This window comes from Phalacrocorax carbo, chromosome 2 (genome assembly GCF_963921805.1).
Source record: "Phalacrocorax carbo chromosome 2, bPhaCar2.1, whole genome shotgun sequence".
In the NCBI taxonomy this organism is placed as follows: Eukaryota; Metazoa; Chordata; class Aves; order Suliformes; family Phalacrocoracidae; genus Phalacrocorax; species Phalacrocorax carbo.
The window spans coordinates 150,240,052-150,255,345 of record NC_087514.1 but is presented as its reverse complement, the minus strand read 5'-3'; the positions used below and the strand labels follow the sequence as shown (position 1 = coordinate 150,255,345).

The 15,294-nt window shown below is 39.7% G+C and overlaps 1 protein-coding gene across 4 annotated transcripts in view; it reads left to right on the top strand.

Annotated features, from left to right (window-relative positions):
- The window catches only part of MPP7 (MAGUK p55 scaffold protein 7), a 158,210-nt gene extending 144,755 nt beyond the window's left edge, over positions 1 to 13,455 (top strand). For all 4 annotated transcript variants that reach the window (XM_064444870.1, XM_064444867.1, XM_064444869.1 and 1 more), the window contains 5 exons: positions 4,015 to 4,095; positions 5,931 to 6,024; positions 7,120 to 7,228; positions 8,715 to 8,858; positions 10,260 to 13,455. In XM_064444870.1, coding sequence (XP_064300940.1) covers positions 4,015 to 4,095; positions 5,931 to 6,024; positions 7,120 to 7,228; positions 8,715 to 8,858; positions 10,260 to 10,439 — 608 coding nt within the window. In that variant the 3' untranslated portion in view covers positions 10,440 to 13,455. The remainder of the gene's footprint in view (positions 1 to 4,014; positions 4,096 to 5,930; positions 6,025 to 7,119; positions 7,229 to 8,714; positions 8,859 to 10,259) is intronic.
- The last annotated feature ends 1,839 nt before the right edge of the window (positions 13,456 to 15,294 follow it).

The following is a 15,294-nucleotide window of genomic DNA, read 5'->3' as shown; positions in this document are numbered from 1 at the left end:
AATTTTTATTTACATTAATGAGGAAAAAATGCTGCTCACAAAGGCTTCTGCTTCAGTAACTGTGATGCTAGCGCAAATTTTACTTCCTAAGAGTGAGAATGGATGTGCTGCATACTATAACTGCATGGCATAGTATCAGCTAAGTCAGAGCTTTCCAAAGGGGCAGTGCTAGGATAAAGCAAGGTCAGCAGCAACAAACTGCGAACATGTTTCCCAGAACGCATGCAGTTATGTGCATGCAGAGTTATCACCAGAGGCATGCTGAGCCTTTCAGGTGCTGTGGTCACCCATGGGAATGCATGTGTCCTAAGTTGGCAGTGGTGGAAGCAAGGACCAGAGGTGTGTAACCACAAAGGAGCAGTTGTTATTGGTGTGTGATACAATGAGAAAAGTCTTTCTGTGAATTAGGCTGCCAGTATTCCCCACAACGGTGTCCTTCTGGACACCACTGGAAAGAAAAGGAATCTGGGACTGGAAAAGTTCTCTATTGTTATATTGCTTACATTTTTTTTTTAAATCCATCCCCTCTGGTTTTATCATGAATGAGCTATGCGGAGGCCAGGTCTGACTCAGAGCAGATGAGGATGAAATAGAAGTGGCTCCTAGCTTTCTACATCTCCTGACTTAACCTTTAACAGGTGTTCAGTAGTGGCTTGCAGAGACAATAGTTCTACAGCAGTAGTGCAGGAAAATGGCCTACCGTGGCCATACTACTTCAAGTAAACCATCCAGACAATGACAAAAGAGCCCTAGAATTGCTATCTTCATTAAACCTTCCTGGTTGAAGGCATGGGTAGGTCAGTGTGGCTCGGGAATGAATACACAGGATGCAACATATTGGCTAGCCTTGCCCATGAGAACAGCAGTACAGAATCACTGATCCTGCTTGAGTGAACAGCAAGTCTAGAAGTACACTCCCACTGCTAGTTGTAACTTACTGTAACACAAAAGAACGAGGTTCTGCTTTCTGACTGCACATCTCATTGTGCTATAGTTGGACCTGCGTGTGTAGTCATTGCATTATAGTGATCAGTTGTACTAGAGGAGGAATAATTGAGCCACAAAACCTCTGTCAAGGCATGTTTTCTACAGGATCTTGATGATCCCAGCAGGGATGTTGTCACCAAAGCCCCAAAACCTTTTCTGAAAGATCACTTTTTTTTTTCTTTCAAATAGACTTCTAGGAGGTCAGTGTGTATCTGTGGGTGCAGAATGGCTGGTTGGGTTAACCCTCCTGAGACCTGAGCTTACATCAAACAATTGTTTCAGTTTTCTTCTAGACATGTCTGAATGGTACAAAATTTAATGCAAATTTTAATGATTGGTGGTTTAATTCTGCGAGTGTCAGTGTCCCTCAATAAAGTGAGGTAGGTGCTACAGCCCATTTGTGCAGGATTTGACCATGACTTAGCTTACGTGACTCAATGTGCAACAGCAAGCAACATAAATGTTCCTTTAAAAAAAAAAACAAAGTATCTCTCAATCTGCTGCCATAACTCTAAGTATTGTTGCCTGGGGTGATTTACAGTAAAACCAAAACTATGCTACAGCCATGGATCCCACGTGCGTGGCATTTTACTATAACAATCTGGGTTGTCCTTTACAATCCTGATGCTTTATTCTCTTCTGGAGTTTAAATCATGTTCAGATTCATAATTATTAGAAACTGGTATCTTTGTCCATTGCATCAAAATGAAAAGAATGTCCAGAATAGAAGTGTATGTTAGACTTGGGAGACACAGTGTAAAAATCAGCATAATGGATGGCCTTCGGCATCCATATGCCACAGTTAGGAGAATTCTGCAAAGACAGCACTGAAAAAGGAGAATCTACACCTTCCAGCAGTTAAATTCAAAGATGATTTTTAAATGGTGATCTGGAAGAGGAGACAGAGTTATAGAGAGGTTGTGGTCTGGAAACAGATTTGATTTAAGTTTCCAAAGCATCTGTTGCAGGAAGCGAAGCCTGGATTCTTTATATGTAAATAGAGCTAAAAGCATACTGTTGATTTGACAGCGTGTAGAAAGAGGAAATAATATTTGTGTAGACTTGATGGGGAAAATCTTCTGCCTGAAAGGAATATGGTGATTTTTTTTATTATTATTTGAATTCCACTTGTTTCATTCTACTTTGCTAGGATATATTGAGAATTTTAACTCTTCTTCCTATAAAAATCCATATTTGCCTTAAATAGCTATACTATTAAAAAAGGAAAAATGTTTTTTAAAAAAATAAGAACAAAAGTAATGCCATTATCTACATGACATTGCTTTCCTCTGCAGACATGCACCAGTAGAGGCTGCTGTACACCATATTAAATAAACATTTATACATACTGATAGATTAATTTACAGGCAGGTCAGAGATGGAACTGGAAATATAGTTGTATGTTTAACTTATGTAAACATATAAAAATTATAGATGCAGAAACCCTAAGGTTTTACAGAGACCATAGTCTGGGAATAGTAGCAAAGTAGCAAGCATTTGCTTTTCATCGTTATGTGTTTCTAACTTCAGACAGGGTGGATAGTCTCTTTTACAAATAGGCACTTGAAGGTGCTGAAGCATCTTTGCTTTTTGATACCAGACTCTCACTAGTAATTAACCAAAATATCACTATTTCATTAAAATGTTTATTAGGTTTTGCCTTTCTCATGTCTAAAATGTCTCTGTTAAAAAGCACTCCATGCATAAATGTATCACTTTTACTAGAAGAGTAGGAATTTTCCTTAAAACCACATGTATTATCCTTGTATTATTTGGGCTGTGGTTCCAATGACTCACTCTCCTCTGTGTTCTGCTGTTGACCTGGCTTTGCAGAAATGAAGCCGCTGCACTGTCAGAAACGCATGAGCACGCAGAGCTGAGCTCCCTCCACACCCACGCAACACCGTGGCCCCACCATCAAGGGGGCCAGGCAGGCTGGAGCCCCACGCGAAGGGCTCCTGGGGGCAAGCAGTGATTACCTGTGGAGCCTTTGAGACCTCTCAGGACACAGTGCCCTCACTGAGACCTAGAGCACCACTGGCAAATGGCTGAGAGCTAGGGACAACCTGCAAAACTAGAGGAATGCCTGCTCACTAGCTTCTACGATAGCAGTATTCAAATAGAGGTGGAGGAGACGGGTCAAAAAAATTCCGTGCAGTCTTTGTTTCTTCCTGCCCTCCTCTTTCCAAGAGTGGTCTCCCTTTGGCAGCTGCGTGAATAAGGAAACATTTGCTTTGGACCAGTTCAGACAGCAGGCAGGAGACAAGCATAGTTTGAAAGAAAATCACCAACAAAGAAAGAAACCCAAACATCCTAAACAGGTTGTAACACGGGAGCTGCTGCCCGTCCTTCCTCTCCCTGTGCAATGCCACCCTGGCCTGGTCAAAAGGTGGATGTTGAGAGCTGCAGCCAGCCAGCGGCCGAGCGGTATTCCTGCCTGGAGCTGGGGCTGGGAGGAGCAGCGCTCCCAGGGCGTGGGGAGAAGGTGGGAGCAGTGCTGCTCAGGGCAGTCTGGTGCAGGCATGGGATACAGCAGCTGGAGGGTGTGAGGAAAAGGCCACGATGACACATGGAGTAGAGGGGCTTTGGGGGCACTTTGTGGGTGTGAGCTGGGGCCCTCTGGTCTGCGAGTTGGAGATACTCTAGCAAAATGAATAGCCAAACCAGTTTTTGTGCAGGAAAGCTGCAGGTTAGGGTGCAGGGGTCTGTAGTAGGGCTGAGGGTGGAGATGGGTGCATATTGTGGGTCGTTGCTGTAGAAAAGAAAGTTAGCTTTGCTGTCAACTTTTTCACTGATTTTTTGTCAGTGGTAAAGTCAGAGCAGAGTAACTGCCAACGACATCCCCTGAAATTTTGCAGCACTGTGTATTCTGAGAGAGGCTAAATCCATGGGCGTTTCCAAATGACTCTGATTAAAAGCCAATATATATTATAGCTATATGCTACATAGTCTTACCTTGGAGAGTACTTATACCTGAAGACTAAAGAGAACTGGCTGTTGGGAAATAGCACAATTTTTTTCTTTCAGGTCCTGTGGGGGTTGGACTGAATGAACTTAAACGGAAATTGCTGATCAGTGACACCCAGCATTACGGGGTAACAGTGCCACGTAAGTAAAAATACACTTCTATTCTCCTAATGCTGTACTTCCATTATTATCCTTTATTATTGCATTACGTTAAGGCGCTTTCAAATTTGGGTCTCTAAATGCACGCTTGGCATCCAAATTACTTTTCTAATTTTTAAAAGTGCTCCTGCAGTTGTATTTTAAATAGCATTGTTTAAACCAATAGGACATTTTGGCTCACAGGCATTGCAGTAGACTTTTAGTACAAGTTTAATATGACTGATGCCAGCGAGGTTTAGCAAATGAAACTCAGCTGAAGAACACCCTGGATTTGGCTGTAAAGCAGTGAAACGTAGTCTGTTACCAATGTTTGCCGGCAGCAAAATAGCCTTTATATATTAGACAGACTGAAAAATTAAGACCAATGGTAAGTGGTTTAATCCTGTGAATAAATAAATTAAATCCCTTTGATTACCTTTAGAAAAGTTGATTTGGGGATTTTCTACCTCTTTCCCCCTATCTGACCAAGTAGTGTAATTTGTATAGCATTGAATAACATTGTTCTATATTAACGTCTATGATACTTTGTTGGGTTTTCTTTAATGTGGAGGACTTGACGGTTTTAGTTAGACTCTCATTCCTTGGTTTGCTTTCTACTTGTATCTGTGCCTCCTATTGGAATCATTAAAAAAATATGGGCCCAACATTCTGAATGTGGGAGATGTCACAAGGTTTTTGTAAGCACAGATACTCTATGAAGTAGATATATATGAATGAATTTGCTAGGTAGAAAAATGAATGCATTTGGTTTTGGCAAGTCATTTCATTTGCACATATTTGCTTCAGCTGGGTATTGAAAACAACAACAAAAAAAAAAGCCAGATGTTCCCAAATATTTAACGCGTTGAAGCATATGCAATCATTTGCCAAAAAAATATTTCTCTAAAAATTGCCAGTATTCATCAAGCTGCCTTCTCTCTTTCCTCTTCCAAATTTGTGGTTATAATTTAAAACAAACACGTAACGAAATCCCTCTCCCTGAAATTCAGTAAGTCAGGACTTGGAGGGAGAACTGGGGTTCTTGTCTTGGAAATGCTTCTCTTCGTGTGAACCTAAGAAGAGCACAATATCAAATGCCATTCAGGACTGTGTTTCTGCAAGCAGGTTGTGTACGTTCCTACGTGACAGAGAATGCACGATGCTGTAACATACAACTTCTGTTAAATAGGACTTCCAAATGGGTTCGTTATTCATAAGTGGCAACCCCACAAATAACTTCCATTTATAAGCAAAACCTTTATACGTAGTACTTGAAAGTAAGAAGTGCAACTACTATAACTACTATAAGGCTACTGAAAGAAAAAGGAATTCTGTTTTGATCACCAGAAAAAGAAAAGCACTAAAACATAAAATTCACACCCCATTTTTTTATTACATACCGTAGCTACAAGTGTTGTTAATGAACGTTACATTTTATAAATCAGGTTGGTGAGCTTTGTTTCCCTTTATGGTCTTGTATGCTAATAAGTTTAACAAGTGGCAAGGCTGGGGTAATTGTTATGGACTGCTGCTCCTTTTATTATTCAGCTGTCCTCATTTTATTGGATTTTTCCACTAGTTAACAAAAATGATAATCTGATACTTATCCAGTAAGTTTCTTTCCTGCATGCTTTTAAACTCAATCCTGTCATGTGCTTGAATGCCGCCTACCAGATCCAGAGCAGCCTTATGTCTGTCAGAAGTGAGGGAACCGCTACGCCTAGTATTGCACAAGGATTGTGTGCTTTTCAGTGTTGCCTGAACCGGTTTGTATTATACTGTTTTGTGCATCTTTTGTTTGTTGGTTTTGTTTTTTTTTTCATTTAATGAAACTGCAGACACTACCCGACCAAGGAGAAGCCAAGAAAGTGATGGTGTCGAATACATTTTCATTTCCAAGCACTTGTTTGAGACAGATGTACAGAATAACAAGTATGTTGAAGAGTTTTTAACCAGAATCGCAGTTAAAACAATGGCTTTATTATAAAACGGGGCTGGTTGCAATTTTAGATAATAAGTCAAAGTGGGTATGAGTTGCAGTGATTTGAAGATGTGCTAAAATTACATTTTGATATATAAGCAGTTCAAAGCAGCCGGCAAAAACACAGAGCGAAAAAGCAGGATGTGCAAACACAAATGTTTTTAAGCTTCCAAGTAGTTTCAGTAGTTCAGCTCATCAAGAAGACACTGAAATTGTAGGTGTTCAGGATGGGGGGCACTCCTTTAACAGGGCATCATCTGTCATTGCAATAAAGCATTTGCAGCTCTAGGAGTGGGGGGCCTGGAAGTGCTGCAAACGTGCCTGAGTCAATGTTTGCGTAGTTCTGCTCTCTTTCAGGCCAGGCACTTCCTCTGCTTTTGAATTTGGAGATCTACAGTGAATCTCCTGCCTGTAAACCTGCCAGAAATTAAACTAAAATGAAGACAATGGTAGCATCGTGCTCTCCAGCAGCCTGTAAAATATCATAGCTTGAAATTCTGCCCCAGTTTTTCAGAGGGCAAAAGTGTATTAGACACAAAGCTGTGGGCTTTACTGAAACTTCAAACTGTGCTTTGTTTTTTTGGCAAATAGCGCTTGTACTTTTATAGCACATAACCAGCCGCCTTGGTTCCATTAGCACCATTGTCGCTCCTCCTCCTCTTCTGAGACAGAGAATTTGGATATTCTGTAGTGTGCAATGAAATTTCAGTAGTTTCTATTGTTTAGCTTATCCACTGTTTTATTGCATTGCATTAGTTCAGAAAAAGAGGTGATGGAAAACATTAGTGGGCTGTTGGACTACAGTACTTTTTTCTCTTTAACTGTAATACAAGCAGGTGTTACTGATTTGAAAGTGGTGAAGTAGAAGATTTCTTAAAATTGACATGCTGAAGTACTTGACAGCATTTCCTTTATAAAACATGGTAAAACTCTCATGTAAAGTAAAATAATTTTGCTCCTGAATTAGATCTTATAAATCAAACTGATAAGCTTTTGTTTCTGGAGAAAATGGAAATTACTCCAGTTGTTTTCACTTTCTGCCACAGGTTTATCGAGTATGGCGAGTATAAGAACAACTACTATGGTACAAGTTTAGATTCTGTTCGATCCGTTCTAGCCAAAAACAAAGTTTGTTTGTTGGATGTGCAGCCTCATGTAAGTAAGCACGTCTTTTGGACCCTTGTAGTTCCCCACATTGTGTGCTGGGATTCCAGGAAAAATATTGTTTCTCAAAAGGTATATTTTATTCCATGCTGAATGACTATTGAGTGGGCTTGCTGGGTACCTTTATCACAGCAAGATTCTCTGAAAGGAGGAGAGGAAGAAAGCTTCAACACATATTGGCAAGTATTCAGCTCAGGAATTAACTGAATTGAAAGCCTGCAGCACAATACCAAAGATTTAATTACAAAATGCTCCTGTATTTTCATTCATCTTTCTGCTGGTTTGGGTTAGAGGTTCTCTCTGGAACATTATTTTCAGAATGGCTTTGAGCTACCACCAGTCCAGCAGCTCTCTCTCACATGTTCAGCCAGACCGTTTGTGCAAAGGGTTTCCATGCAGGGTGGACAAGAGTCAAGGAACGCACTAAATGTGATGTTGGCTGGATAATGGTTAAGAACATTCCTCTCTGAACCATTTGTTCTTGCACTGACCTTGTCTTTCAACCCCGCTGAACAGCTCCACTGGGAATTTTTATGCTCCTAATAACCACAGTGCTTCCAGGAGCTGGACTAGTTTGTTTAAATCCAGCCAAAGTATTTCTTCGCCGAGGGTGGCCAGCCTATGACTTCTGAGCCCCGGCAGCTTGTGAACAGATCCTGGGGCAGTTTCGGATGCAGGGCTGTGCCACGGGAGCAGGGCAGGGGGGCAGTGCTGGCAGAGGAACGTCCAGGGAAGCCAGAGCCTACACCAGGAGAGGAGGCGGGCTGGGCAGAGGCTCCTGAAGCTGATATTGCCAGGCTGCTCTGCAAGATCGTTCCATGCCCAGCATGGCCCTGTTTTCCAGTGAAGCACTAAATTTTTCCAGAGACCCAGGCTTGTGAACTGTTCTGGGTTCCCACTCTCCAGCACAGCACTTTCCTGTAGGCCCTGGCAGTGTGAAGAGGACAGAAAGCTGCTGGCTGTCCCATCCCTGCTTCGCCCTGTGCGCCATCTGAATGGTAGACCTATCCCTAGCCCCATACGTCCCGTGGCTCCACTTGCTCAGGAAGAGTGAATGGTTATGTGGCAGACACGCAGCACTGGAGAGAACAAATCGTTGCCCTGTTGTGACTGAGTGTCACAGATATCTTTTCCCACTACCTTTCATGGGTACAGAAAGTATTATTCCTGCTAAAATGTGTTGAACTTTTCCTCCTTTCCATCCTCCTGCTGTGCACTGCAGCGCACAGCCCAGCCTTTGCCGGGCTGAGGGGGGTTACCAGCAGCCCCTGTGGAAATGGAGACTTTTCTTACCATTCGCATGAAAATTCTCCTTACATGTATTGATGCCGGTCACTGGGGCGGGATGGCAGTAAATGAAAAATAGCCTTCTAGAAGTGCTTTATGGGTTTGTTTTGGTTAGTGGAGAGTTTCTTCTATTATGGTAAGTTCCATTGTATGAAATAAACTAATTAATTAAAACCTTTCCACTTCCCAGACAGTGAAACACTTACGGACATACGAATTTAAACCATTTGTTATATTTATAAAGCCTCCGTCACTTGACCGTTTGAGAGAGACCAGAAAAAACGCCAAGATTATTTCAAGTAAAGATGATAAGGGAACTGCAAAACCCTTTACAGTAAGTGTATTTAGATGTGGTAAAAACATGACAACTTATTAAGAGTTTTGTTGTAGTGGTTCACCTTGAAAATAAAGGTGATCACTGGCTCTCAGCAGCAGTACTTGTCAGGGCTTACACATAGTATCTTGTTGTTTCCCAGACTCTCTCACACAAACAGATTTACTGTGGTGTTTTCATTGTTTGATATGCTCATGGGTATTTACATTTCCGTGGTCTTCTGAGTTTATGTCATTGAAGAACCCCCACAGTGCAAGTATATTTTTGTGAGAAATAATTCTGTAGATTTCCTTTAAAAAATTTGCATCTGGGCTTAGATGTTTCTATTAAAGTATAAGAATTTCCTTGTTTTATCAAGCGTAGTATTGAGTCTAAATTTGGATGAAAGCTCAAATATAAAGCATCAATTAAAAAAGTAAATGCTACTTTAATAAAAAGCCCATAATTGTGGATAAGAAATTTTTTTAAAATGTTATAGGGAAATGAATACTGTAAGAAAGGAGAAAAATCTAAGCAAGTAACAAATGCTGCTTTTCACCAATAATCAGAAAAAAGTATTAGTAAGATTACCCAAAAGTACCTTATTTACTTCCTTGAAATATAATGAAATCATATTTTAATTGAAGCTAAAGCAAAGCTGATCACTGTTAGACTTTTTATCTACATTTACAGTGTGTATCATTTTCCCTCACTCAGATGTTATTTACGATTTTTTAGATTTTGTTTCAAACTGAGTCACGGGTATAGTCACAGACTATCTGTGTTGAATATGCATTTGAAATAGTTTGGAAATAAGGTACTGTGAGAATATGTTCTATGGTATATAAAATGTAAGAGGAGTTTATTCTTAAGAGCAGCCTTTAGGACATTGCTTAGTTAGGATGGGTTTAATCTCTCAGAGTTATGTAAGGGATTAAATTCCTAAGATTCGTCCCCTCCCCAAACGTGAAGAGAAATTCACTGAGCCAGGTCAAACCAGACATAGGAAGACAGCTCCTACTGAGCCCTTAAAAGAATAAAGGCTGCGCTGTAATACACTGCACGCTAATAGCAAGCTGAGACTAAAGTAGTGAAACCTTAAATGTTTCATCAAAATAAACAGCTAGAAACATTTTCCACCAGTACTGCTAACAGAAAATACCTCTGTAATTACCACGCAGTGACTAACTGTGTCACTGCAAGGGGAGAGATTAAAGAATTGCCTGTTGAGCAAAGTCTACTCGTGAGAATGCTCTCTGAGATCACCTGTAATGGTAATTTCTAAATTTTTAAATTATTATTAAAAGTACAGTCTCCATCCCCTGATGAGATGAGAAATAAGCAAGTAGCTTTTCAAGTACCACCGAAGGAGTTTATGTGTTGTTGCTGAGGACTGACCATGCCTTGCTCTTATCTTACCAGGAAGAAGATTTTCAAGAAATGATTAAATCTGCCCATGTGATGGAGAGCCAGTACGGCCACCTTTTCGATAAGGTGATAGTCAACGATGACCTCGCTACGGCTTACAGTGAGCTTAAAACAACTTTTGACAGGTTGGAAACCGAGACCTTCTGGGTTCCCGTCAGCTGGCTACATTCATAATAACGTTTTAAATGGACAGAACACCTGTTGTCTCAGCATCTAAATATGGGGCATGGTTAGGCTTTACTCGATGGCCATTTTCGTGGTAGGAGGGCTTTCTAACTCTACCTGAGCAGCAGGTAAACTCTTCATGCACTTGGAACTGGTCTTGTTTTCCTGTGTCTTCAATCTTCCTGCCCACAATTTTGGGGCAGACCAGTCAGATTAAACCGAAGTCTTACTACGCTCCATAAAGTGAGCTACTGCTAGTGTAACAAAACTGCCAAACACCTCTATATCATCACCTGTGTATTTCCAAGGTAAGCTTTTTTAACGGAGAGTTTGCAGAAGATACTAATTAATTCTGGAGATCAGCACTTTGATGGTTTTAAGTACAAGTGCTCCTATAAAGAGCACATCAGCACTTGGAAGTTACTACCCCTTAAGTGCTTGAGAGAACTGAAACAGGCAAAAGTGACCAACAATTTTATGAGGAAGACATCGTAGTTTTAATTACATATCAAGATGAGTGTTTTTACTTTTCTAGATGTGAACCTTGTCTTATATGTACAGAGTAATTTTAGTATTCCTTTGCACTTACATAGTCATGGGAAGAAAGATGTATTCAGTGGCTTAATTGTGAAATACTCTGCTGTGAGTACGCAGGGATTGAAAATATTTTCCCGCACGCTTTGTGGCACAACAAAGGAAATTCACGGGAATATTTATTTAAATAGGGAAAAATGTGAGTTACTGTGTATATAACTTCAAAGTCTGTGGGATTAATATTCTGTAAAATCAGTGGCAAAGTGATATTAATAGCAACAAAGTAGAGAGTAACTTTTTTTTTTCCTTTAAATTGATTTCAAACATTTTTGACATCCTTTAGAACAATTTTCCCATCAGAAATTTTCAAACAATTAGTGAGGAAACCTTGGAGATCTGGGAAGCAGTTGCAAGCAATTAATTATTTTTATTGTAGTGATACTTTTCAGTAGTGTAACAGATATTTTGTCTCCACTCAAAAAAAACTTAATGTTGTAGCTTCGCTGTAAAAAAGTATCCTTGTCAGTGGTCAGAGGCAGTTCGAAACCTCATTTTACAATTTGATGTGGCAGTGTAGGCACATGTATATTAGATGATGTATTTTTAATATAGATAATTTGGTATTTTTCTTTATTTACTACTGATATGCAGGAAATGAGTCCAGCTGTAAAGACCAAGTAACACCTGTGTGTTGTGTTGTGAATATGTCTTGTAAGTACCGAATGTGTATAGGAACTTGCTGACTTCAGATCATCACATCTGTGGCATTCAAACAGGAAACCGTTATTTCATGTTAATCTGTAAAGAGAATATAGCTGTCTTGTTTAAAGAAAAAGGAATTTAGTGAAACTTTATATATTTATGAAAGGGTTGAAAAGGGATGTTAAGTTTTTAAATTTCTTGTCAATGTGATCATTTACTAAAGAGATTACTAAGTCTGTAATTTGAAACGCTGTCTCTGTAAATGGAGCTCAACATTCCATGTAAATATTTTATTTCAGTTCATACGCGGATAAAGCCATCAGACTTTGCAGTTTTATTCTAAATGCGTATTTAATGTGTGGGTCATTGCATTTGGCTTAGAGTCGTATAAAATAAATGAAATGCAAGCAACAACAGCAAAATCCCTAGCAGTCTGGAAATGTTTATGCAGGAGTTACAGATGTACTGAATCCCAGAACGGATACACGCTCTGTCTGAATAGCTATAATGTACTTTTGTCAAATTTCACTGTTTTCCTGGTGGACTTAAACTTTTTTGTAACAGAAATAGAAATCTGTTGATTAAATTAATTGCATGGAGATTATGTGAGTTGAGAAAACTTTTTCTATTTTTTTAATTACTGGAATTGAGCAGGTCTGTTTGCCTTTGCCTGCCAGGCGCCGAGTGCCCTAGCCATCTCTTGCAATCAACCCAAAGTGAGAGGGCACTCAGCATCTCTCACGATCTGGCCGCTTCCAACAAGATGGGCTTTAGTCCCTACTGAAACACTCTTAACACTGCTTCTAACCTGGGCTATCTCAGAACATTAGTGTACAATAACGCTCACATAAGGGACCTGCTTTTCTCTTTAAGAAATAGATGCTAGAATAATCTGCAAACTCCCTGTTAGAAACAATTCTGGCTGACCTGCAGGCTGTTTTTCTTGTATTTTTGAAATTAATTTGATTCCCATTCCTGGGTCCGTGTGGTCTGTGAGGACCTTCCACAACAGGTTGGCCGTGCCGGGCAGCATTAAGCAGCGCGGCGCTTTGCTGCGTTTACAGAGACACTGACCCTCTGATCCTCGGCACAGCCCTGGCAGGAGTTTCCTAGACGGATGGCTGCCTGCCCCGTCTCCGAGCCAGGAGCTAATTCCTGAATTGTAACACCTGCAAAAAAAAGGGAATCATAAAAACGTAAGTCCAACCAACAGAGTAAATTGTGCACAGAGTCTTTCAGGAGTGAGAAACAGTTTTAATTAAATTACTAGATTGCTCTTGAAAATCAACATTATTGCAGTGTTAGCTTCCAAAAAAAAACCAGAAAAACCAAACCTGATGCGACTGGCCGCCATGAGGCAGGCAGAGATGGTAGTAGGTCAAGGTAGAAATCATGTCTTAGCCCAACAGTTTCACCAGGAGAGGAGCCTGCTTATCGTGATGGACGCTGAGCCCATGTGCTGAATTGTTCTGGGACACCAAGGAGTGGGGGGGGTGGGTATCGTTCCTTTGACTCCAAAGAATTTGGGAACGAAGACAACTAAACATGTTTCCAATATTCCACATATTCAAGTTGTGCTGTGTGGGTTTTTAGAGAACTGTATGTTTTGACAGTCACGTCCAGATGTTTTTATTGTGTTTTAGCTGTTTGCCATAGTCAAACAAATGGTAGTCTTTTCTAATATTGTACCAAGCTCTATACTTGAATTTGCCATCAGGTCCTTGGTTGATGTCACACCTGAAATATGATCTTACCTTCTTATGCAAAACAATAAATTATTGATCTATCACTGAAGGTGTTCTTTTCTTCACTGTAAATTGCACCACAACCTACAGGCTTAATGACTTTAAAAGGTAAAATGCCTAAGTACTTAGTTACTCCATAGGTCTCTCTATTAATTGTAATGTTCCGATTATCATTAAATGTAAAAATAAAGCAACACAGAGCAAGGACTAAAGAAGTTCTTAATTTTTCATTTTTCTCCTTTCATTTTTAAAATTTTCCTTCAAATTAGATGTTTACTCTTTCCTGCAGCCCACCCCAAAATAAACCATTCTTTCTGAGGGGGAAGGCTTAAGTCCGTGGGTCAAACTGAGACATTAGCTCACCTGGGCTTGCAGAGTGCTTGGAGCATTATCCGAGTCATCAGCTCGGAGTGTTTCATCGGTCACATATGCTCCTAGGCCGCTCTCAAGCCCCATGGGAGGTTGTGTTCATTTGTAGGACTCAAAGAAGGTAATGCTTAAACTAAGTTACTTTTTGCACTGTGTTATGTCTTTTCCAGAAAAAAAAAGCCTAACACGTACCAGGATTAGAGAGAAGACTTTTAAGCCCCTTCTGTTTTGTTTCAGTGCAGTATTCTGCATTTCCCACATGTACTTAGGTTCAGGTTTCTCCTGTGTGTGGAGAATTTTTTCCTCGGTAAAGCTCATATTTACTTTTTGTGAGATTGTTTCAAAGGATGAACAGTTTCTTCAGAGATTACAGTTAAAGTTATAACCTGTGTCTATTTTTGCTACTGCAGTCATCTACAGTCATTTCCCCACAGGATTAAGAGTTGTCTGTGTATCGATGCTTAAAATCATTTGTACTTGCAATTTGCTCAAGATCCTTTTGTTTTGAAAGTCATTAGGTATTTCTCATGTATTACCATGATTAATGTATGATACCAAGCATTCAACAGAAAAATGTCTGAATGCAAAATTAAAAGAACACAGTGGGTGTATTTTTTGTTTAGAGAATTCTGGTGCTAGATAATAGTTAAAGGTTTCAGCAGAAACATACACAAAAACATTTGGAAACAGTTAAAGTCTGGTCTTAAATTTTGTCTTATGTTAAATGACAGTACAAATGAGAGAATTTGGAGTTCTAGACAGCTGGAGACTTTTTCCCTCTTGGTATCTGTGTCTGAAATACAAGTTGGATATTTGGAAGACTGTATGGAATGATTTTACATCTCTATAATAAAATAGTATGGTATTTTGTGTAGCTGACATCCAACATTTTAACAAAGAGGGTAAATCCTTGTGATTATTGAGACTTTGTTTTGCTTCTATTTTAGTTATACACATATGTCTGTTTAAACACATTTTTGAAGACTTAAGTGGCACAAAGCTGCCAGCTACACATTTCAATATATGAATGGAGAAAAATATCCTCGGGATTTCCAAAAGGGCTACAGGAGCACAAACAGTATTTGAAAACTTCATTATAAGAAATAAATAGACAAAATTAGGTCACAATTTCTTCTGTAACTAAGTCTATTTCTTTTTAGTAGATGTATTAATATTCACAACTTGAATATGCTAAAAAACCAGAAGGCATGCTATAATTTTCCTCAAGTGAAATTTCAATTTGTGGTTTAACAAAGATGTTACAAGCTTTCTATAGGATTATACACAGGCTCATGGGAACTTAGTTTTAAGGGATTCAGTGCATGTTTTAAAGGCAGAAGGTCTGTAGGTACAGCAGAGAGGTACTGAGAATGTTACAAATGCGAGTGCTGCCCTGGAAAGGCATCTTTGTTTTTCTAAGTCTCTGAACAAGGAGGTTAGCAAGTTGGTTGCAAATGTTCTGTGGTTTCTGTTCCCTCCTTGGTAAATATAAATAAGGGCCAGTAAATCTTTAT